The following is a 26,945-nucleotide window of genomic DNA, read 5'->3' as shown; positions in this document are numbered from 1 at the left end:
GTCAATTTTCTCACAAAATTATTAAAAAAATATACAGTGGAATTGATAAAGGTTAAAGTCTCGTTTTGAAACCATAAAAGCTTATAGTATAAAGCTCGTCGCACCTCCAATTACAAGTTAGTACAATTATATTTGAAAATAAAATTTGTTTTGAGGGAAACATTGCTAATAATTTATTCAAATAAACATAGTGAACATTTTTTTATGTAAATAAAATCGTTTTTCAGAACAATAGAAAAGGCTAGACAAAACAGAAGAAAGGAAATTTAATTATAATGCAAAAATGAAATTATACAAACAGGCAGATTATGAAGATTAATAGTTGTCTAAATACAATTATCTACATAACAATGCTACATAATAGAATAATAAAGAGATAATGATTTTTATAATTTTTTGTTAAATACAGTTATATAATTACAAATGTAAATGATGAGAGCAACGACACAACATGTTTATAGGAAAGATAAACAAATAGAATAAAAAAATTGATTCAAAATGTAGACAGGTATTCTACTTCAGATTTTCTCTACCTATAAAAAGAAAATTAGAAAATAAATTTTATTTATAAACTAATATCTTGAGAGAAGTAAACTTTTCTACAATAATGAATAAATAGAATTTAAAGTGAAAAAAGTTCTTAAATTTGCAATAACTTTCGAATAAATTAGCATTTCGAAGAAGAAAAAAAATTCTTCATGCTCAAAGACTGATAGGAACATTTTAATCAAATAAATATGGCCCGTTCAGTACGAGAAATGTCAACTGTATAGTTGGATTTCAGTGGTATGCAGATCGACCCACATAGTATTTTTAACTACAAGTTTAACAATATTTTCGAAGATTAAATTATGTATTTCTTCGTACTTTTTGTATATTTTTTTATATACACTTTCGCAATTTCAAATTCCTAAGTCTTAATTTTTGCGCTGTAAAACAAAGCAAAAAAGTATTTAAAAAAATCTCAAAAAGCTTTCAAAATTGCAATAACTTTCTAGCAAATTAGAGTTAAAAAAATGTGTTTAGTTAATAACTAAGAATAGCCAGCTCTATAGTTGCATTCCTGCAGCCGACCAAGACTCCCATTCGTAATTTTTTATTGCAAGTTAAGTATTCTCGAACTAATATTCGAATGTTATTTTTTTTTATTTCATCATACTCTTAGTGCCATTTTCTACGAACCATGGCAAATTTCTCCCAATACTCGATCCAGTAATTCCCTTGTCTTCTGGATTGGATTCAAAATTACAAGGCTGCGGAGTTGAACCTTAGTAGTCGCACACCGATAAAATTGGGTCGGCTGTTCAACGACAATTATAAAATAAAATAAAACCTTCGTAATTGCATGTTTCTTCATAATCTCAAGTTTTATTTTAAATAATTCAGTTACATTAAAATTTTAATCAAAATAAACATGTGCTTTCCATATGACTTTAAAATGCTAATTTGGCCACGTATTTTACTCAAAGGTTAACAGTTAACGTTGTTCATAATTTTTTTTACATTCGTTGTTCATTAAATTTAGAGCCCCTGAATTGATAGTATAGGAGCCTTAATTAAATTTTTTTGTATAAGATTTAAAACACACGCAATAAACTCTTTTCTGATCAAATAGAGCTAGAAGCTATTAAATATCACTGATGTAATCTTCAAAATATTTGCAAAATATAATCGTTAATAGTTTATTTTAAAGCAATTTTTAACGCTTAACCAATAAGAAAATTCCATTTCATTTTTTCCTTATCCCGTTCGAACAATAGAATGTTCTAATGCTGACATTTTTCGTGCTTCGAACTATTAGTATGCCAAATTTCATAGCTTTTGAGTGAATGGTTTAGGTGTCTATAAGGGACACGCAGATATATATAAATTTTTTACATATACAAATATTACTGCATACTGATAAATAGTAAAGTTTTCATTTCTAAGAGGAGGGTTTTATTTAATCGTTGAGAAATCTGATTGAATATTTGAGAAAAGGTTTATAACAGACTGAAATATCTAGATTTAAATTTTGAATTTTTCCGCAACCTTTCGTTGTCTACTGCTAGAAAACTTCAAAAGAGTTTTCCTCAAATCTACAAAGTCGGCTGGGCTTGTAACTGAAATAGAGCTTCATCGATTGGATTTGAATTGTATGTATATTTTAATTTCAATTACATTCTTTATAGAAGAACATAAGAATTTTTTTTTTTCATAAAATATATTTTTAGCTTTTTTTTTATAGTGTTAACCATTTAAGCTTACAAAAACAGTAACGTTGCCATACATTGAAATCGGAAAAAACTTTATTACTTTAGTGATACGAGCTAAACCACAAATTTCTTATTTATTTCTAATAGAATTGCCCGCTAGCGTGTACAGGTGATTCTGTAACAAAAAACATCTCGATTTGCGTGGCATATGTCTTTCCAGTGCAAGTTGTCATAAAGAAATCGCGCACTTCCCAAAGAGAAATAACCCACACAGTAAAAGAAAAAAAAAATCAAATCCAAAATACAAAAAAAAAAATTATCCGAATGGGGCAGAAAGATTTCTGATTTCTGTTTTAAATTGAAAATACTTTTTTTAGACCCAAAATGGTTAAAAAATAAACTACAAAATAGGTAAAATTTTGATCCATTTCGGATACTTAGGTTATGAAGAAATCGCGCTGATATGAGTTTGTTACACAATCCAATTTGGAATTTTTGTGCACCTTAAATGGATATAATTCAAAATTTGTATCTGTAACAAACCTACACTAGTTCTCAGTGTATTCAAAATGGATAAAAATTATTGTTGGATATCGCTTTTTTCTCCTTATTTTGGATCTAAGAGAGTATATTCAATTTGGAACATTGATGAAACCAGAGAGCTTACTGCCCAATGAGAGTCATTTTTTTTGTTATACTTTAGAGATTATTTTTTCAGTGCATCGAAGAAAAACTGTACAGCCATATTTTGTTGGACATTGCTTTTTAGAAAACAGTTTTTTACAGTTCACAAATTATATAACAGAATTTCGATTTATTCCATTGACTTGCTGAAATAATGTAACTCACCGAAATATTATTCCAAATCTCCATTTTTAATCTCAAAAATATTATTCCGGTATAATTTATTCCGGTGCTAGAGCTGGTTCAGCCTTTAAGTAAACCATAATAGTTTAATCTAACCAATAGGCTGTCTTATAGGTCTCGCCTAAAAGTTTCTCCCCTACCTAAATGATTGATGGAGTGGGCGGAGGAACTCTATTGAAAAACCGCACCTGTTCCCGAAGATCATTACTCGCCAAATCTTTATGATGCCAACGACGATAAAGGGTCTCAAATGGAAAACTGATTTACCTTGGTTTTGAGAGACATAGTTGATTAATTCTTCCTTTAGTGGGAGAGTAAAACTTGCGGAATTTTTCGGATGCACAAGGGATTTTTAGGGATTTGAGTTAAAACATTACACGACATTTCCGAGTGTTTCTGTCATGGGTACCGTTCAAATGACGAGGGGGGGGGAACTCCGATACTAACTTTTTGAAGATTATCTATACATATCGTGTGTCTTCGTATATTTTTATACTTAAATTTAAAGGGCATACTACACTGCATTATCCGATTGAAAATGCTGGGAATAATCAAACTGTACCATTTGCTTTTTTTTTTTTTTTTTTTTTTGAAGCCTCAAAATGATAGTAAAAAAAAATCAGTGTACCGCAATGATAGTTAGTTATTTATGGAATTCAAGTGAAGATGCTACCGTTCATAAAAGGTGCTTTATGAATAGTAACATATTACCATTAAAGATGCTTTATGATTAAAATTTTCTTGTTATATTCAAAAAACTCATAAACATTAAAAGACTAGATTAAAAATTTTTTTTACAAAATAATAAAAAAAAAGATATTCGTGGCACTTCAGTTTCATAAAGCAATGCTTTCAATTTTTTTTTCTTTTTTTTTTTAAAAGAATGCTTTCGTTGCTATTGATTCATTTGACGTCGTCGTAAAATGTAGGCGAAAAATTACAAAGGTAGCATATTAATAATTTTTTGACGTAGATTGGAGACTGGTGTCCATTTTAAAAATTTTTTTTTTGATGCACTAGTTATAAGCAAAAATATATTTAGGTATTTTTTAATTATAAAAAACACTCGAATAGTTACTAAAAATTCGTTCAGATTATCAGGAAATAACTTGTGTATTTTTTTTAAAAGCGTTATTCGAAAGTTTTTTTTTTATTTTAATAAAATTGTATCAATAATTCTTACTCAAAAGTATATCAATAATTAATTTTGTAATTTCAATAATGAATAATTGTTTTTCTTAATTTAAATCTAAATAAGTGCACATTTGAAGATTGTTTGGAAGTGTCATGTTTAGAAAATTTTAATTTTAACGCAGGAAAAACAATGGTGTTCCATGTTGTATTTCGTAATCAAAAATTATTAAAATGCTGAATATAATATTTTCACTTATTTTGACTTAAATTATTCTAAAATAATGAGAAAAATATAAAAATTCCAGTTAAAAAATTAACGATTTAAAATATAGTAGTGCAAAATAAGTGAAAGAGTAAGAGTGAATGAGTACAGTACGCAGGAATAAAAAGTATTAAAAATTAACAAAACAAAAAAAAAAATTCCTTTATGAGCACCTGTTATATTGGATATGGGTTGATAAGGAGTTGAATTTCCAGTTTTGTTTGTAAAAGAGGGGAGAGATAACACCACTATCTTTATCACTTTTTAAGGTTGGGCGCATGGGTATGCTGAGCTTTACAAATGTAGTGGTTTATCAAAAGTTGTATAGCATATAATTATTTTAAAAAAAAATACCTATTTCAAACAATGTCAACATCTTTGTTTTTTCATTTTTTATTACATTTTGCTAATGTTCTTTTGTATCGCCATTTTGTTTTCTTTGATGCTCGTCCAGATACTTTACCCTCTTTTAATAGTTCTGATTGTTCCACGCAGTTAAACTTTGTCTGCAGTAATTACTTCCTTATAAATACCAGTTTTTTTGGATTCATTAAATTAAAAAGTTCTTTCAGATGTTCTGAATACCCGCCCGTGAATATTCTCCGATAGGCCGTTATTTTTTTAATCGTTTAATAAAAGTCGTCAAGTCAAATTTACCAAATATTCTAAACTTAAAGGGAGAAAAAAAATATTGATCCTATGTGAAATGGAATTAATAGTAGTTTACATATTCTTCAGATTATTGATTATACAAGTCAATCAAATAAAAATTCAAAAATTGAAACAAATTACAGTTTGTGCATGCGTTCAAGACTATTTTTAATGCTTACAAACCTTTTATATATATTTTGTGCATTAGAATAATCTCTAAATATCTCTCAATAGGTAAAAATTAAATTTAAAGAAAAAAAAAAAAAAAAAAACAGAAATTATTAATTTTTGAGGTCTTTTAAACCCTTAAGATGGACACTTTGTCAGTGATCATTTGATTATAGTCTATCAAAATTAATTTAATGTGACTTTAAAATATTCTTAGAGATAGGAATGATTTACTGTAGATTATTGATAGACGCTCTACTTCCACATGTTTGTGCGAGTAATTATTCAACAGAGAATACAACTATTGAGTAACAATAATACATACTGCCCTACAATTATGGGCGAGACACTTTCAGATTTTGACATTTTTATTAATTTCTCAAGAAATACTAAGATTATTTTATAACTTTAGAAATACTTAGGTCATTCGTAGGGTTTAATTTAGCAATAAAAATTTAGTCGTTCAAGGGCCACCTTGGTATTTATTTAATTGTCATTAAATTTAATATGGTAGACAAATTTAAAAAAAATTGAACTTTACAATTGTATATTTTTTTATAGTACACATGAAAAATTAACAAAATAATATTAATAGAATTAGTAGTATATCAATAGAATTATCACTCAAGTAACGCAAACTCAGTTCTTAAAGACCTTTCACAAGAAAATTAGTTCTGAAATTAAGGGTTTCCTTGTCTTCTAAGTTGGCTTCCATGATAAAATAGCAATCACATGGTATATCTTTTCCCTAATCTACATGATGATTAGTTTGGAGTGGAGACGTGATTTTCATTACTTTTTAAAGAGTGCATTAAATTCTTAATCACCTGTTTAATATATAATAAATATATAAAAATGTTAAATGCTTGAAAATGTTAAATATATAAAAACATTTCTAAAATTATTCCGCGCATGCATAGAGTGAAAAAACTACTTTTAAAGCTCATATCTCGAGAAATTTTTAACAATTTTTTATATAAACTTAAAAATAGCAATTTCAATAGTAATTGAAAATAGTTCCGAAAATTTCGTTGATTATCTGCGGAGTTATAGCACAAAAAGATGCAAGAAAAAAATTACTATTTTATTAAAATTTTAAGTATGGAGGGGTTTGCAAACAACCAAAGTTATCAATGCAGATTAAAATCTTTTATTTCATCTATCCATCATCAATTTTTTTTTAATCTTTCATTCAAATTAATTGCTTTATTTTTTGGCATAAGGTGTTCAAAAATACTTGTTTTCGTTTGTAATTCATTGCTGTTCTTTGAAACATTTTTTTTAAGTATGAGAAATTTCATGACATAAACACGACTAAAGTATTTCTTGAGAAATAATTCTAATTGGATTTAAACTACTTTCTTTTAATTCTGCTATTCAAACTTTTTTCAATGTCTCCTACCTCATAAATTGTTGGTCCAGTTTTTATTAGATTTTTCTATGATTCAATGTTATTTTGTGACATCTAATAAAAACTAAAAGTTCAACTTTACTTTTAAAAGATTTTTAAAAATATAGTTTACAGGCGTTGTTTATTGAGATATTCTATGTGTAAAAAAAGTTTTCTGTACATTTTTTTTTCTTTCTGTATAAAATATAATTTTATTTAAATTTAAAAAAATTTTTGGATTGAGCAAATTGATTTACATTTCTTCATTTCGTATGACAAAAACCAACTAACTATATTTAATTTATTTTAGTAAAAGGTGATCTTTCTGAAAGCTAATAAATTGTCGAAAAATTTATTTGCGAAAAAGAACAACTAAGTTTTAAAAAGAAAGGCTTCAGGATCAAGATTTTTGAAAAAGTAAGAAAAAAACTTTGGATTTGGGAAAAAAAGAGAGTTAATTATAAAACCGCATTTAACAATGTTGTGCTTAATAATAATAAATAAAATTGACGTGAAAATATTTTGTTAATACCATTAAAGACTATTGAATAATTTCTCACTTCTGTACTGAACATGAATTTAATTTAGTTCGCAAGTCTGTATCACGGCTTGAATATCAATACATAGAAATAGTTTCAATCATTATCCCATAAAATCTTGAGAAAAATAATTATTGTTTCTAATTATGTTTTTACGGTGCAGTTACTATATTATGTTAAATTCTTATATGTGTTGCATTTTCAAACCTCATTCATATGGACGATAAATTTTATGGTTTAAAATTATTAATCATAATAATAACATTATGATCGATTTCATTAAATTTAATTGACGTAATAATTGTACTCAATGAAAAATTAGATTTGAACTACAATTAAAAAAATTCTTAAAGACTTCAAATATTTCTTTAATGCGATTGTTAATAACGATTTCCAATGTTTAGAAGAAAATGTTCTGATAATTGAAATTTTATTTAATTTTATAGTTTATTTAAAATTGCAGAAACACTACATAAATCTATTTCAATTCGCTAGACAAGATAAGCTATTCATGAAATGGCGGTAAGTCAAGGTACAGATCTTTCGCTTCTTTCATTCTTAGAAAATTTTCCCTCTGATTGCTAAGACTTTTCCCTCTCATGACTAAGACTTCCATCTCACTCTTGCGGAGAGGAAAAATCCTTCTTCATACCAGGAAAAATAGTAACCTTGTTATATGAAAAGCGCCAAGAGGAAATAACTATATCATGCCAAGAGAGTATTAAGCCAAGTCCGTTCTAGGGGGGCTTTTTAACGCACCTGAAAGCAATTATCCTTATCTTGACAGCTGAAGTTTGGGCTCTACAATGAACCATCAAATAGAGTCCATGACTAGTCGACAGGGAAATTTCCTTTTCTTCAAAAGTACTTAAGGTGGACAAAGTTGTCACTTTTCCAGTGCTCTTAATATGGAGCTCATTCTCAAGACCCACCAGACGTGAATCATAAAAACGAAACAGATTTGATAAAAGAAAAAGAAAGCAAGTAAAATCGTCGTAGTCCCGGGGAATGACGGTGACCATAGACAGCAAGTTAGGACAGAATACGCTTCTAAACGGAATAAAATACGGTTTGGAACAGAAATCGTTAGCTAAAGGCTCAATGACGTTTGTAGAACTAATCAAGTAACAATAAAGAAATAAAACTTTTTAATAATTAAATTTTTGTAAATTATTATTTAATTTATTTCAAGCCTTTGAAAAGTTTAATATGTTCTTAAAAAAGAACCTTTATGTATTATCCTGACTGCTATTCACCAACTAATTATTACTTATTAAACGCATTTTCGATTAAATTATTTTAAAACTTATATGTATATTCTAGAAAAAAATATTTCCATTCATTAATATTTTGTATCATTCCATATTATCCGTTGTTAAATCAATGTTATCCTAATGTTTGTATTCAGAATCATATGTCCATCAATATATCGTAAAAATATTTAAAAAATGGATGTTTAAAGAATCTAAATGTTATAAATCTAGCACTGTGGAACAAAAATAAAGGAATAAATTTCTTTCTGTGACATCGGAAATGCATCAGAAAATGCAGCAGGATACGTCTAGTTGACGTAACAGGGAATAACGATACCTGTCACTTACATGTAAGTTTCCTGTTAATATCTCTCTTTCGTCAGTGAGAAGTAGATTTAGGCTTACAGGTGATAAAGTGTGTATGGAATGTTGCTCTGAATAGTCGTAGAACATTTTTTTTGCGATGTTCTGTCATTAATAACAAGAAATATGATATATGATATCAGGTAGATTAATTGCCAGTGCGTCAAAGAATGAAACAAAGATTTCTTAAGAAGTTGAATATTTTATGTATTTCCACTTCCTTTTGTATGTGAATATGCTTCTTGACTTCGCCATTTTTTTTTTTTTTGTCTTACAACAATCGATAACTTGTAAAGTAGGGATTTTCAACACGTAGCCCACTCAATTGGATACCTGCAACTCAAGAAGAAAACTGCTGAAATCAGATGGTTGCGTTAACGTTACAGCTATCAGGCTTGGTTTATTATCACGCCGAATGAATTTTCAGATTAGATTTAGTATTTGGATACCTGCGGACGACGTCACGCGTGGATGTCGAACTCAATTGGCTGATAAATCGTGACTTAAAGAAATACCACAATTCGGACACCAATCAGATTCAATACATACGCGCATTTTTTTTTTTTTTTTTTTTTGTGCAGTTATTCAATTCTCTCATTCAGCTTAAAACAATAGTTCGACAAAAGAATGTAAAAAAAGTCTTATTGTCGATGAATTGCAATTATTTCAGACAACAGCTAGCAATGGAAAATTCGTGGTTGATGCTCTTAAAAGTATTGACGAAATAGTCAGTAATATGTTTTATTGAGATTTAATAATAAAAGATACGACGGTTTTTCGAAGGTATGTCACCAAGGAAAATAAAACAGCCATAGTTTAAGTGCCTTGAAGCAATGTTTTTGAACTATATATATAATCTTGCATTGAAGAATTGTCCGGGCTTTAGAAAAAATAATTTAAATATTTTAAAAGTTATTATACTTTTTTTAAAAATCGCCAGCTTGGTGATATTTTCCCACCTAGATGAAAATTATCAAAATTACTGCCTTATTCCCAATTTTTGAAAATTTTCATGAGCCCAAATAATGCAGCATTGGAGTAAGTTTTTAAATATTAAAAAATTAAACAACAAACGCTTTACAGTTTCACGAAACTGTGGCTTTACTTTATATTGACGTTTTGTGCAATTTTCAAACTGAGCGTAGACAGCTCTGGCTTTATATAGGTTTAATTTGACCTAACAGTCTTAAGTAACAGTTGTAAACTCACAGAAGTTATTAAAATAGCATGTTATTCACACAAAAAACAACAACAACAAAAAAAAAAACACGTCATATTACGAAGAAATAATCGGAAAACAGCCTTAAACAGTTGCTGATTCTGAATTATGTTTATATTTGTATTCTACGCTCTAAATATTCCCTAAATTTGCATTATTACTCTCATCTAAATAAAATTATTAATCTTTGTCCAACGAATTTTTGGTCACCACATTATCTTAAACAATACATTTAAGAAAAAAGAAGAGCTATTTATGTTTCGCGTCGCATTTTTAGGGTAATACTACATTTCACGTAAAGAGAAATGATATTTTGTTACAGAAATATTTCATAAAAGCTTAAAATACTTAAATACTCTCTTAGTTTCATATAACACTTTTTGATACTAGTAAACCTACAGATATTTTTTTTTAAAAGGAAATTTTTGTCGAGTTTCATTGGTTCGATCGGTTATTATTATGAATGCACAAAATTGTAGTTTTAGATAAAAAAAATAATCTTTTCTAAAAGTATCTACTAAAAACTTTTAGAACCATTTTTAATTCCTGTAACTACTCAGAACCATAAGTTTTAAAATTTTTACTGCATATTCAATTTAACTTGTTATCAGAGTTTAAAGTTTAGAGTTGTGTTATACTCCCATCTTTTAAGAACAGCATAAAACACTTAGCATATTATTTCGGCCAAAAACTCTAACTTGAAAACAGGAACATATTTGACAATATCATTTGGAGGATACTTTGAGAGTTTTCAGCGACAAATATTTCGTGTGCTACTGATGCTTTAGTTAACACTAGGTTTACGAACGTTTCTTATATACCTATCTCTACGAACGCGTGTCAATTTGACGCATGAACGAATACATATAACAGCACTTACAGAGATGCCAACTTGCTCCGGACAACAAGTATATATTTTAAAGTGGTAGTTTATCAATTCTGATTCTTAGTTTAATAAATTCAATTTAGTAGATTTTTATCCACCATTATTTCTAAATAATTTGTAGGCTTATATATTTCACCATCGTTTTTTTAAAATTATTTTGGCGTATCCGGAGCAATTGGCATTTCTGCACTTAGCAATGTAATTATTTACTATATGAAAAAAAAAAAATGAAAATATGAGATATAGATTTATGAAATATTCTAGTATTTTACTTTTCAATACTCGATCTAAGCAACTGAAAACTACAAAATCTGACACTCTGACGTCAATTGACATTCTGCGTCTGTTCTTTCTATTATTGCCTATTGGCATACCCTCCAACTGCTACGGAATTTCCGTAGTGTCAGAAATCTTCTTTTCAGACGGAAGCAAAATTAATGCCTTAATATTTAAAAAAAATTAATTTTAGCGTAACTTGTCCACTATTACTTATAAAAGTGCAGGCCATATGGCTAGATTCTTAAGTTCTGATAAAAGTTTTATGAGAGATCCATTTGCTTTAAAAATTTCTACTTTGGTTCGCTACCACTAGAAAGAATTATTTTCAAAATCTTCATAAGTTGGAGGGTATGCTTATCGGTAACAGTTGTTTATCGCTTGTGTCATTTGAGATAACGATATCGGATAACGGATCGAAATATTGTCGGCGCATTCCTATTTATTATTGATGTGATGCTTGCATGCTTACTCAAAATTTTGTCTAAATTACGATCGCATCAAATTGACGCATATTCGTAGAAATAGGTATACCACAAAGAGAATTTCAAAATTTCAACGCTCTTGAAGAAAATAGACATCAATATATATTTACTTCGATCAATGGATAAAAGTCATTACAAGAGATAAAATAAAAATGCACACGGGTTTTGCAATTTTCCTTATAAAATTGGAAATGCGTCAAAATGACGCGTCCCGTAAACCTAGGAGTTAAACGAAAACAGTGTCCAACTTCAAATTTAGTCTGAAATGGTGTTCATCCCTTAGGTAATGCATTTCCCCCGCTTTATAGTGCTCTAGATAAGTTGAGAAGTATCATGTTTTTTCCGTTTAAGACAACTACGGAAATAGATGAAAAGAAATTGATTCAGTATAGTAGTACTATTTCAGTTTTTAGCAAAATATATTATTTTATTTTATATATGTCGTTACACAGCAGATCCGATTTTTGGGTTTACGACTACTAATGTTCAATTCCGTAACCTTGTAATTTCGAACCCAATCCATAAGACAAGGGTATTTCTGAATCAAATATTGGGCAAATAGTTTGCTTTATGTTATCGTAGGCTCTAGGGCTCAAATTAACTAGCACAAATGAAGCTAGCCTTTCTAACTTCCCATTAGTACGTAACATTCAGATAAATAGATAAAAAGTTATTAAAATGCTTAATTTTTTTATTTTGCGAGCTGTTTAGTTTGATCAACTCTAAAACATGAGCAGTTCATAATAAATTAACAAGAACGCTTTTCTTTAAAGGCAATGAAAAGAGACTATATAAGATAGAAAAGATTTATTAAGAAGGAATAGATTTTTAAAATATATAAGAAGGAAATATTAATGTAGGTTGCTGCTGCAAAAGGAAAACGATTTCCAACAAAGAGGCAAATTAAATTGCAATGATTCGACGTGCTTAGAATAACCGAACAAACAAATAATCCCCATCTGGAATGTGGCGGGGAAAAAATGTTATTTTTAGTAGATGTGAGCGAAATATTTGAATGAGAATACAGAGTAAATAGTCTTAAGAAATATAAGATAGTGTTAAGGAAACAACCGAATCCCCAGAAAATAATTATATACCACTAGAAAATGATAATACGGTTATGAACCTAAACTTGTCTCAAGGTACTAATATTACAAGAACATTTTAAAAATTAATTTCAAAAATTTGAATCTCGAAACTACAATTTTTTCAACTTAAAAATTTTAAGATAATTAATAGACGTAATTTTAGAATAAATTTAATTTTTAATAATTGAATAATATTTAATAGTCGACATTCATTTTTCAAACCTTATCTGCGTCTACAAGTCTTTCTGAAAAATGGTGCCACCTACATTTTGGATTAAAACCATAAGTTTTTTTTGAAAAGGCAGTCAAATCTTAATATTTATGAAAATTTTAAAAAATTTGTAATGACTGTGGAAAAATTATAGGCATTGAATTTTACAAACATTCCTTACAGCGAGTTAGACTTCAGGAATTTTTGCGAAAAGAGTTATTGGAAAAAAGTGATGATTTTTAAAAAATTTGATAATTTCCAATAACTTTGCTAAAAAATTATTGGAAAAAAGTGGTGATTTTTAAAATTTTTTTGAAAATTTTAATGAAATTATAACAACTGAATGTTTTAGGCGCATGTTCACTTTGCGAATTTAACTTAAGAATGGACCTAAAAAGCTTTTACTAAATTATCTTTGGTCAAATGGCGCAGTTCAATTTGAGAAGTTTTCTTGGAATGGCACCTGAATATCTACATAGTTTCTATGTATTATTTATCTTAGGCTCTCTCAGTTGTCTCAATAAATCAGTACAGTTCTCATCTCGATAAATCAGTAAATTTGCTGCCCCCCGCCTACTATATTTTTGAAATCAACCTACTGATTTGTACAGTCTTATTATGGAAAAAAGAAACGCTTAAGGGCCTGTATGTTTTTTCAAATCATTTTTTTAGAGTTTCTCACGAGAACTTCACCATGTCATGATGTATGAAATGTGGAATATGTATTATATCTTTTGGTGAATTTTTTTTAGATTTTTTTTAAAAAAAAAAATCAGATTAAAAATCAGCAATAATTTTGATGACTTCTTTTTGATGATTTTTTAGGCTCTTTAAAGATTATGGGCCATAAACCCAAACTATTATTTTTTGGTCATAAATTATATCTACAAAATTTACACTGTAAAATAACACTATCGGGTTCCGATAGTTTTCCAAAAAAGTTAACATTTTTATTAAGATGATGCTAATTTGACGACTAAGGGGACTAATGATACTGTAGCGTATCTACCACTACAAAAGTACAACTACAATTCACTAGTATATAAGACATGTTAACTCGAATCTATGTCGGGGTACCTTTTCATAGATGACGGTTGACATGGTCTGCAACTACTTTCCCCACATTGGTGACCCGGACGTGATGTAAACACACGCCTACCTTAGCAGTAACGCCCACTTCGATATGAATACGCCTACATCCACAGTAACGCCTACTTCGATGGATGGTCCACATTGAACAGTTGACTTGCTCCTTGTGACTGCGACATTATCCACCTCCTCGCACTGTTGCTACTCAGTCTCGTCTCGATCACGCACAACGTCGGCTTGCATACACTCGACTGCTAACGGCAACACAGGAGCGACTACAACCGTGAAGTTAATACACCTCTCACATTCAGCACTCAAAAAAATACGGTGATCTTAATACAGCTCTCCCGGCTTCGCACAAAAACAGCAATGAATCAACTAGTGGCATCCATTCATCGAATTCTATCACAGATATAATTCTGGTGGGGGAGTACTGTAGCGTATCTACCACTACAAAAGTACAACTACAATTCACTAGTATATAAGACATGTTAACTCGAATCTATGTCGGGGTACCTTTTCATAGATGACGGTTGACATGGTCTGCAACTACTTTCCCCACAATAATAATAAATGACTAAGGGGACATTTTACGAATCAATTTTACATGTATGAATCACGAAAAAGTATTTTTAAAGTAATTTCTAGAAATTTCATATTGTAAAATGGTGCCGTTGGGTTTTCATTTTAGCAGTAAAAATTTCTAAAAAAAATTATAATCAAGCCTCATTTTTTGTTTAACATTTAACTATATTTTAATTAAATAAATAACCCGAAGAAACGGAAGCGATAAGATAAAACTTATTAAAATGGGTGCTTGTTTTTGAGCGCTTGAAACATGTCGATTATTATTTGCATTTTGTATATTTTTGAAAAGTATGAGGTTTTTAAAAGTAATATTTTGAAGTTTCTTTAAAGGTACTCTTACGAATCAGTACCGTGACACAGATATTACTTAAAGAAGGATGATTTCTGAGATAGTATAATTTCACCAAACAATTTAGAACCATTAACAAATTATAATATAAATGAATTGCTTTTCCTTTCTTTTCTGTTAATTATGATTCGGTTAAAAATGATTTTTTTTGTCCCGTTTATTATTCAAACGGACAAAATAGGTCACAAATAAGGCAAATTTAGTATTTGGGATTTTTCTGACAAGTGGTTTTCAATTTAGAGGCTGGGGCATATATGTCCCGGCCGTACTTAATGGTGGGATACATATGTCCCACCTGTAGTGATCGACTCACTACAAGCTTATCTATCATTCCGGAAAAATTTATTATATGAACTTTTTTTTTACATGGTATACAGGGTAAAGCAATCTTTGCATAACCGGATATTTCACATTGGACTACGTTAACCCTTTCGGGCCGACTGTCACAAATACGTGCCAGCATAAAACCGTATCAATCAGGGTAAAAAGATAAAACTGGTAATCAAAGTAATTCTTTAGCGGTTTATTTGTGGGAGGAGTTATAATTGTTTGATTTATTTAATTCACCATTACTTTGTTCAAAATAAAACTATTTGGTTATACTTTGAATAAACATTGATTATATATATGATTAAACTAACAATAATTAAAGTAAAAGCAAAGTAAGTCTGTCAAATTAGCAACGACTGCATTTACGTTACCGTTTTTTATTTAATTACAACTTGATTCTGATTTTGTAGGAATGCTTTTCTGAATCACCCGTCCTCAAGGGGTTAAAGAGGGTGCGTAATTATCCTTATTAATTTGTTACCAATAAATTAAAACTTTTCCAGAATGCTGAGCAATTGGTATCCTAAACTTAATACAAACATTTAATACCACTACAAAATTTAAAATTTATATTTATTATATTTCCTATTAAACAAGGATCGATAAAATTTTTTGTCATTCAAAATGATCTTTTAAAAGTGCTAATAGCGAATGGCATGATTGAGCTTAAAACAAAATATCCTTAGAATGATTTGTTTAAGAGCTCATCGGAAAGTTAAGTGAGACGCTAGCTCACAGTGTATCTTCTCCCCTATCCTAACTGCCTCGCTTTCTGTAAAAGATTTTAGATTATCGTGAAGAATTAACCATTTGCACTGGAAGTCCTTTCAACTGTTAAAAAAATGGGCGCAACCATTAACATTTTGGAAAGAATTCTTGCAATCTTACATCATAAAATCCGAGGATCACTGAATGAAGTGGTAACTAAATTTAAAGATGAAAATTTTTTTCACTATTAGAGTGGTGGGTAATTTACAGGTGACAGTGGTGACTAACAGTCACCTCTCTTGTGGAAAGGGTAAAAGCGCTATTTTGGTTAATTTAGAAAATACTACCAAAGCCTTAAGACGAAAGTGAAAGATGCAGATGGTTCTTACATTTTCAAGCAAGCAAGATATTATGTATTGAACATAGCGCGATCCCTATTTTTGCTTTTCCGAAATCGCCAAAAATTAAGTGGCTACTACTTTTTGCATTTTTAGGCTCGTGTATCATCACTAGAATGTTCAATTTCTTTTTCTGTATTATTATTTTGTTCATAATTTGTTATAGTTTTTATCTTTCTTTGAAAAATTCCACGTATATTTCGCATAATATCTGAAAAGTTTGTTTATTTTTTATTAATAACTCTCGAGTTAAGATTTTTTAAATAAATAATGAAAAAAAATTCAATTGCTTTCAGAACTCGAATTGCTTTTGCAGTTATTTTATATTTGTATTGTTCCTGAAAAATTATTTACTCTAGTAACTAAATATGTATTAAATAAATAAATAAAACTGTATAAATTTTTTTTTTTTTTTTTTTTTTTTTTTTTTTTTTTTTTTTTGTAACTGTTGAGAAATTTCGACTCTAAGAAAGTAATATTGATTCTAGGAACAATTTGACAAAAAAAAAAGTTTTTCAAAGCAAGAGTGAGTTTCAGTCGCGTGAAAGCAATAAAGCTGCATAGTTTCACCTGATAATTAAGATTTGACATAAAATCTTATAGTGCGTCTAATAATTTGGCCAGGGAGTGTATATAGTTTCGATATGTTATATATCTTGGGTTCACAGTTGTCTCGATAAATCTGTATAATCAGGAAGACAAATATTTGCCCGCTGTCCCACTAATTTTTGCTGTCCCCTTACAATGTTTTTTGAAATCAACCTACTGATTTGTTCAGTCTTATTATGGAAAAAAAAACGCATTTTTCACATCATTTTAGCGATTCTCACTTCATTGTGTCATGATGTATGAAATGTGGAAAATGTATTATATCATTTGGTGAATTTTTTCTTTTTTACATTTAAGAAAAACCAGATTAAAAAATGGTAATAATTTTGATAACATTTATTTTTAGGCTCTTTTACGAATATGGGTCATAAACGCAAACTATTATTTTTCGGACATAAATAACATCTACGAGATTTGCACTCTAATATAAAGCTATGGAGTACCGATAGTTTTCTAAAAAAGATTAAAATTTTTATTAAGATGATACTAATTTGACTAATAAGGGGACTAATGATACTAATAAATGACTAAGGGGAAATTTTTCGAATCAATTTTACATGTATGAATCGATTATTATTTGCAATTTGTATATTTTTGAAGAGTAATTAGTTTCTTTGAAGGTACTCTTAGGAATCAGTACTGTGAAAAAGATATTGCTTAAAGAAGAATGATTTCTGAGATAGTATAATTTCACCAAAATTTTTTTTAATTTCATTAGAACCATTAACAAATTATAATATAAAGGAATTTCTTTTCCATTCTTTTCTGTTAACTACGTTTCTTTTCATAATTCATACGCAATCGCTTAACCCCATTTCTTAGAAGATTTCTTAAGAATATTTGTGTTTTTTTAGCAAATAAATGCTTGAGATTCAAAATAAATTTATTCTAATTACTTTATGTTTGCTAACAATATTAAATATTTAATTTCGTGTCATTTAATAAAGTTTTTTGCTCTTTGATTTTCGATAAAATTTATCAGGTTTATATGAAAACATACTATGCGAACTAGTATTTATAAAGAAAGAACAAAGCGTTTGCGTTATTTCAACTTCTTTGCTAATTTAATTAATATGGTACCTTGTTTGCGTTAATGTAAGTAGAAAGCATTTTACCACTTATATAAACCACTTATATTGAATTTAATTAATATTTTTAGAAGGGAAGTAAATTAAGATTATGGTTTCTGTAGCTAAAACCAATTCATTACTTAATTATTTTCATTAGATTGGAGCATCTTTATACACGAGAAAAAATTTCCGCAAATTTAATGTAATATAAATTTCTATAAATTTCAAGTTAAATGTAGACTCGCTGCTGTATTTCTAAAATATGGCAGAAAATGTACAGTACGCCATAAAAAAGAGGAACACACTGAATAACTTTTGATTTAATGATCGGATCTTACGAAATCAGACAGAAAAACGTACTCTCTTTGAATAAAACACAATTTTTTTTTCTCAAACTGATTCAGATTTCTGATTATATAGAAGGTTGCCGCAATCAATGAAATATGGCTCCCATAGTTTGGGCCAGGAAAATCATCCAAAGTTAGCACCCCTTAATTTTAATTTTAAATAAATTATAATAAGTATTTGTTTCTTATTATTTTATTTAATAATGGTCGAAAAAATTTTGAATTGTTAGGTATAAAATGTTTTTACTTCATTTAAATGTATGTTATTTTACATGGCGAAATAGAAAATTTGGGCGAAATCGGTGCAATAGTTCCTGAGAAATCGAATTTTAAATATACAACTACATTAAAATTTCATTTCTCAGGAACTAATCAACCAATTTTGATCAAATTTTGTATTTTGCCATGCAAAATTACCTACCTTAATGTGACAAAAAAATTAATATTTTACAATTCAAACTTTTTCGACAATTATTTAAAAATATAATAAAATATAATAAATATTTACTGAAATAAATTTTTTGCATGGAATTATCTTTGTACAAATGAATTTTATAATTGTGTGCAAAATTTTTTTTGATTCACTTAAAAAGTTCTCGAGACATGGCGAAATTCGTAAAAAACTTAACATTTTAACTTGTCCAAACTTTGGATCTCTCTCCTGACCGAACTATAGGAACCATATATCCCAGATAGTGGCTACCCACTATCTTTGGAGTCGGAAATCTGAATCCTTTGAATAAAAAGGTATATGTTCATTCAGAGGAAGTAGGGTTTTGTGTTTGATTTCGTGACTTAAAATATCGTCTGCACTAATTAACATATTAGAAGTTACTCCCTCAAATCCTAAAATGTGAAAATCCGATCATTCAATGACTCCCCCCCCGGTAGTCGGACTTCGCAGGTAAAATAGAAATACAGAGATGCTAGCGTGCTACGCTTTATAAAAAGATATTTTCTAGTAGTATCGGAATTTAAGTTATTTTTAGTTTAATACTTTTTATTTTATGTAATTTTTTCATTACTACATATAAAAATTCAAAGTATCCTATGAAATGTAACTCTATAGCAGTCATCTCGTGGTGACTCTTTTAAAGAGGGTGCGTAATTATCCTTATTCAACAAGTTTTACTATTTAATTTGCTACCAGTATTTCAAAACTTTTCCAGAATGCGGAACAGTTGTCATCTCTATAAATAAATAATAATTAAATTTAATACAAGCATTTAGTTTCACTAGAGAATTAAAAATTAATTTTATAATATTTCCTGTTAAAAGGCATTGAACAATTTTGTTCAAAAAACTAGTTTAGACTGTATTAAAAGAGCCAATAGCGATTGGCATTGTTAAACTTAAAGCAAGATACTGAACAAATATCCTTTGAATGAGTTGTTTAACACGTTCACGCCGGGATGACCCACCGGTGGTTCACGCTAAATTGTCTCATCTTGGCAGCGCACCGGAGTAAAAACTCGTAACAATAAATTTAATTTTTTAGCTTTTTTCCGGGAATAATAAAAATTCATAACTACCAATTGTTTTTAACGGATGCAATTTTTATATTGAATTGCTTCTTTGCCGTTATAAATTTCCTTACAGTGAATTGTTAATGTTGCTAATAGATTAACTCCTTCCGAATATTATCTAATATTGAAATAGTTCTTCTACCAGTATTTTCTTTTTTCCCGTACCAGTATTTTCACTTTTCCCGGCGTGAACGTGTTAAGCGCTCTTCGGAAATTTATGTAAGACGCTAGTTCTCTATGTATTTTCTCCCATAACATAACTGCTTCGCTTTCTGTGAAAGATTATAGATTATCATGGAGAATTAACCCTTTGCACTCGAGAGGTGATTGTGAGTCACGTGTAAATTACCCACCACTCTAAATGTGAAACTTTTTTTTCTCTTTAATATTTAGTTACCACTTCTTTCAGTGATTTCCGGGTATTATAAAGTAAGTTAGTAAAATTTCTTTCAAAATGTTAGTGGTTGCGTCAATTTTTTTTAACAGCTGAAAGAACTCCGAGAGCAAAGGGTTAAAACGCTATTTTGGTTAATTTTGAAAATACTTTAAAAGCCTTATCATGAAAATGTCAAATGCAGATGGTCTTTACAATTTCAAGCAAACAAGATATTATGAAATTGAAAATAGCGTGATCCCTATTTTTGCTTTTCCGAAATCGCCGAAAATTAAGTGGTTACTACTTTTTACATTTTTAGGTACATGCATCATCACTATAATGATCAATTTCCTTTTCTGTATTATTATTTCGTTTATAATATGTAATAATTTTTATTTTTATTTGAAAAATTTTACTTTTATTTCGCATAATATCTGAAAATTTTGCTCAAATTTTCCTAATAGCTCTAGAGCTATGATTTTTTAAAATAAATAATGAAAAAAAATTCAATTGCTTACATAACTCAAATTGCTTTTTTTTTTTTGAAAATTGCTTTTGCAGTTATGTTATATTTGTATAATTGTGTGCAACTAAAAATTGGAGTTTATGAAAAATTATTTACTCTAGTAACTAAATACTAAATAAATAAATAAAACTGTATATTAATTTTTATTTGTAACTATTGAGATATTCGGACTCTAAGAAAGTAATATTAATTCTAGGAACAATTCGACAAAAAAAAATGATTTTTAAAGCGAGAGTGAGTTTTAGTCGCGTAAAAACTGTAAAGCTGTATAGTATCCCCTGATGATTAAGATTTTACATAAAATCTTACTGTACGACTATTATTTTGGCTAGGAACTGTATATAGTTTTTATATGTTATATATCTTTGGTTCGCAGTTGTCTCGATAAATCTGTATAATCAGGAAGACCAATATTAGCCCGCTGTCTCACTAAATTTTGCTGGTCCCTTTACAATGTTTTTTTTAAGTCAACCTACTGATGTGTTTAGTCTTATTATGGAAAAAAAAAGCTTTTGAGCCTGCATGTTTTTTCACGTCATTTTAGCGATTCTCACTTCATTGTGTCATGATGTATGAAATGTGGAAAATGTATTATATCATTTGATGATTTTTTTCTTTTTTACATTTAAGAAAAATCAGATTAAAAAATGGTAATCATTTTGATAACATTTATTTTTAGGCTCTTTTAAGAATAAGGGTCATAAACGCAAACTATTATTTTTCGGACATAAATAACATCTACGAGATTTACACTCTAATATAAAGCTATGGAGTTCCGATAGTTTTCTAAAAAAGATTAAAATTTTAATTAAGATGATACTAATTTGACGACTAATGATACTAATAAATGACTAAGGGGACATTTTACGAATCAATTTTACATGTATGAATCGATTATTATTTGCAATTTGTATATTTTTGAATAGTATTAAGTTTCGTTGAAGGTAGATACTCTTAGGAATCAGTACTGTGAAAAAGATATTGCTTAATGAAGAATGATTTCTAAGATAGTATAATTTCACCAAACAATTAAAAAAATTTCATTAGAACCATTAACAAATTATAATATAAATGAATTGCTTTTCCATTCTATTCTGTTAACTACGTTACTTTTTATAATTCATATACAATCGCTTAACCTCATTTCTTATAAGAGTTCTTATGAATATTTGTGTTTTTTTAGCAAATAAATGCTTGAGATTCAAAATCAATTTATTCTAATTACATTATGTTTGCTAACAATAATAAATATTTAATTTCATGTCATTTAATATTGCTTTTTGCACTTTGATTTTCGATAAAATTTATCAGGTTTATATAGAAACATACTATGCGAACTAGTTTTTATAAAGAAAGAACAAAGCATATGCATTATTTCAACTTCTTTGCTTATTTAATTAAAGGTACCTTGTTTGCGGTAATGTAAGTAAAAAGCATTTTACCACTTATATAAACAAAAACAAAAAAAAGGAATTTAATTAATATTTTTAGAAGGGAAGTAAATTAAGATTATGGTTTCTGGAGCTAAAACCAATTCATTACTTAAACATGAATAATAAATTTGGAAGCTAAAGTCTTTGCTTTTGTTCCGCTACCATTTTATTTCTATACTGATACTGCAGGAACTTGAGATGAATTTATTTCTATAGAAACATTTTGCTGATGCATGCCTTTTTTATTTATATACTTATATCATTTTACACTGAATTATTTTCATTAGATTGGAGCATCTTTACACGCGAGAAAAATTTCCGAAAATTTAATGTAACATAAATTTCTGTAAATTTACTGTTAAATGTAGATTTGCTGCTGTATTTCTAAAATATAGCAGAAAATGTACAGTACGCCATAAAAAAAGGAACACACTGAATAACTTTTGATCTAATGATAGGATCTTTACGTTTTAGGACTCATTCTTAATGATTCGAGAAGGTAATCTCAAATATGCTAATTAATTAGTGCGAGCGTTGTTTTAAGTTACGAAATCAGACAGTAAAACGTACTCTCTCTCTCTGAATAAACACAATTTTTTTTTTCTGAAACGGAATCAGATTTCTGATTATATAGAAGGTGGCCGCAATCAATGAAATATGGCTCCCATAGTTTGGCCAGGAAAGTTATCCAAAGTTAAAACTCCTTAATTTTAAATAATTTATAATAAGTATTTGTTTCTTATTATTTTATTTAATAATGGTAGAAAAAATTTTGAATTGTTAGGTATAAAATGTTTTTACTTCATTTCAATGTATGTTATTTTACATGGCGAAATAGAAAATTTGTGCGAAATTGGTGGAATAGTTTCTGAGAAATCGAATTTTAAATATTCAACTACATTAAAATTTCATTTCTCAGGAACTAATCAACCAATTTTGATCAAATTTTGTATTTTGCCATGCAAAGTTGCCCACCTTAATATGACAAAAAAATTTATATTTTACAATTCAAACTCTTTCGATCATTATTTAATAATATAATGAAAAATAATAAATATTTACAGAAATTAATTTTTTTTCATGGAATTATCTTTGGATAAATGAATTTTATAAGTGTGTGCCAATTTTATTTTTGATTCACTTAAAAAGTTCTCGAGACATGGCGAAATACATAAAAAGATTAACATATTAACTTGTCTAAACTTTGCATCGCTCTCCTGACCGAACTATAGGGACCATATATCTCAGATTGTGGATACCCTCAATCTTGGGGATCAGAAATCCGAATCACTTGAGAAAAAAAAGGCATATTTTCATTCAGAGAAAGTACGTTTGTGTGTTTGATTTCGTAACTTAAAATATCGTTTGCACTAATTAACATATTTGAAGACACCCCCTCGAATCCTAAAATGTGAAATTCCGATCATTCGATGACTAACCGCGGTAGTCGAACGTCGTAGGTAAAATAGAAATACAGAGATGCTTCACTTTGTAAAGAAATATTTCCTAGTGGTAACGGAATTTAAGTTAATTTTAGTTTAGTACTTTTTATTTTATGTAATTTTTTCATTACTACATAATAAAAATTCAAAGTATCGTATGAAATTTAACTTTATAGCAGTCATCTCGTGGTGAGTCCTTTAAAGAGGGTGTGTAATTATCCTTATTCAACAAGTTTTATTATTTTATTTGCTACCAATGTTTTGAAACTTTTCCAGAATGCGGAGCAATTGGCATCTCTATAAATAAATAATAATTAAATCTAATACAAGCATTGAATACCACTACAAAATTTAAAATTAATTTTATAATATTTCCTGTTAAAAGATTTTGATTGATGTAGTTCAAAAAAGGTTCTTTAGACTCTAATAAAAGTGCCAATAGCGACTGACATTGTTAAACTTAAAGCAAGATTTTGAACAAATATCCTGTGAATTAGTTGTTTTAGCGCTGTTCGGAAAGTTAAGTTAAATAAGATTCTAACTTATAATGTATTTTCTCCCTTAACATAACTGCTTCGCTTTCTGTGAAAGATTTTAGATTATCATGGAGAATTAACCCTTTGCACTCGACAGGTGATTGTGAGTCACCTGTAAATTACTCACCGCTCTAAATTTTTTTTCTCACCTTTATGTTTAGTTACCACTTCATTCAGTGATCTCCGGTTATTATAAAGTAAGTCAGTAAAATTTCTTTCAAAATGTTAGTGGTTGCGTTCATTTTTTTTAACAGCTGAAAGAACTCCGAGAGCAAAGGGTTAAAACGCTATTTTGGTTAATTTTGAAAATACTTTAAAAGCCTTACCATGAAAATGTCAAATGCAGATTTGCTTGAAATGCAATTTCAAGCAAACAAGATATTATGAAATTGAAAATAGCGTGATCCCTATTTTTGCTTTTCTGAAATCTTCAAAAATTATGGGGCTCCTCCTTTTTACACTTTTAGGCTCATGCATCATCACTGAAATGTTCAATTTCTTTTTCTGTATTATCATTTTGTTTATAATATGTTATAGCTTTTACTAAATTTTTGAAATCAACCAACTGATTTGTACAGTATTATTATGGGAGAAAAAAAAAACGCTTAAGGACCTGCAATGCTTTTTCAAATCATTTTTGCGATTCTCACGCGAAATTCACTGTGTTAATTTTTTAGATTTAAAAAAAAAATCAAATTAAAAAACAGTAACAATTTTGATATTTTTTTGTTGATGATTTTTGACGCTCTTTAAAGATTAGTGGCCATAAACGCAAGCTATTATTTTTTGGACATAAATAATATCTACGAAATTTACACTGCAAAATGAAGCTATGGAGTTCCGATAGTTTTCTAAAAAAACTAGCATTTTTCTTAAGATGATACTAATTTGAAGACTAAGGGGTCTAATGATACTAATAAATCACTAAGGGGACATTTTACGAATTATTTTTACAATTATAAATCACGAAAAAAGTATTTTTTAAATAATTTCTGGAAATTTTTAACTGTGAAATGGTGCCGTTGGGTTGTCATTTTAGCAGTAATATTTAAAAAAAAAAAATTATAATCGAACTTCGTTTTTGAAATATTTAACTATATTTTAATTAAATAAATAACCCCAAGAAACGGAAGCTATAAGATATAACTGATTGAAAATTTCGTTCGCTACAAAAATGTACAAATAACAGTCGACATGTTTTAAGCTCTCAAAACAGGCCCCCATTTTCAAAACTTGTTAGACGGAAATGAATGGCAAGTCTGGAAATTTCATCACGCTTAAGAGTTCTTAATGAAAGACTTCTTAGAAAGAAGTCTACTTCTTCTAAGAAGTCTTAAGAAAATGGGCGCTTGTCTTTGAGAACTTGAAAGATGTCGATTTTTATTTTAATTTGTATTTTTTTGAAGAGTATGAAGTTTTTAATAGCAATATTTTGAATTTTCTTTGAAGGTACTCTTAGGAATCAGCACCGTGAAAGAGATATTGTTTAAAGAAGAATGATTTTTTGATAGTATAATTTCAGCAAACAATTTAGAACCATTAACAATTTATAATATAAATGAATTGCTTTTCCTTTCTTCTCTGTTAATTACGTTACTTTTCATAATTCATATGCAATTGCTTATCCTCAATTCTTATAATATTTCTTAAGAATATTTGTGTTTTTTAGCAAATAAATGCTTGAGAGTCAAAATCAATTTATTCTAATTACTTTATCCTTGCAAACAATATTAAATATTTAATTTAATTTCATTTAATATTGTTTTTTGCTCTTTGATATTCAATAAAATTTATCAGGCTTATATAAAAACATACTATACGAACAAGTTATATAAAACATACTATACGAACAAAGCGTATGCATTATTTCAACTTCTTTGCTTATTTAATTAAAGGTACCTTGTTTGCGTTAATGTACGTAAAAAGCATTTTACCACTAATATAAACCAAAAGTAGGAATTTAAATAATATTTTCAGAAGGGAAGTAAATTAAGATTATGGTTTCTATAGCTAAAACCAATTCATTACTTGAACAAAAATAATAAATTTATCCGGTAGCTAAAGTCTTTGCTTTTCTTGCGCTGCCATTTTATTTCTAATGCTCCTGTAAGAACTTAAGATGAATTTATTTCTATAGAAACGTTTTGCTGATGCATACTTTTTTAGTTTATATACTTTATCTCATTCTACGTTGAATTATTTTCATTAGATTGGAGCATCTTTATACATGAGAAAAATTTCCACAAATATAATGTAACATAAATTTCTGTAAATTTTATGTTAAATGTAGATTTGCTGCTGTATTTCTAAAATATAGCAGAAAATATACAGTACGCCATAAAAAAAAGAACACACTGAATAACTTTTGATCTAATGATAGGATCTTTACGTTTTAGGACTCATTCTTAATGATTCGAGACGGTAATCTCAAATATGCTAATTAATTAGTGCGAGCGATGTTTTAAGTTACGAAATCAGACAATAAAACGTACTCTCTCTCTCTCTCTGAATAAACACAATTTTTTTTTCTGAAACGGATTCAGATTTCTGTTTATATAGAAGGTGGCCGCAATCAATGAAATATGGCTCCCATAGTTTGGGCCAGGAAAGTGATCCAAAGTTAATACTCCT

At 28.6% G+C, this 26,945-nt stretch overlaps 1 protein-coding gene across 1 annotated transcript in view; it reads right to left on the bottom strand.

Annotated features, from left to right (window-relative positions):
* Nucleotides 1–248: 248 nt before the first annotated feature.
* Nucleotides 249–26,945, bottom strand: part of LOC107449653 (uncharacterized) — a 226,518-nt gene continuing 199,821 nt past the window's right edge. Inside the window, exon 4 of the mRNA XM_043047945.2 lies at nt 249–533. Coding sequence (XP_042903879.1) covers nt 530–533 — 4 coding nt within the window. The 3' untranslated portion in view covers nt 249–529. The remainder of the gene's footprint in view (nt 534–26,945) is intronic.

Source organism: Parasteatoda tepidariorum, chromosome 4 (genome assembly GCF_982258835.1).
Source record: "Parasteatoda tepidariorum strain Cologne lab strain chromosome 4, Ptep-v5.0, whole genome shotgun sequence".
NCBI classification, from domain to species: domain Eukaryota; kingdom Metazoa; phylum Arthropoda; class Arachnida; order Araneae; family Theridiidae; genus Parasteatoda; species Parasteatoda tepidariorum.
Note: the sequence above shows the minus strand (reverse complement) of the source record. Positions and strands in the feature narration are given on the sequence as shown.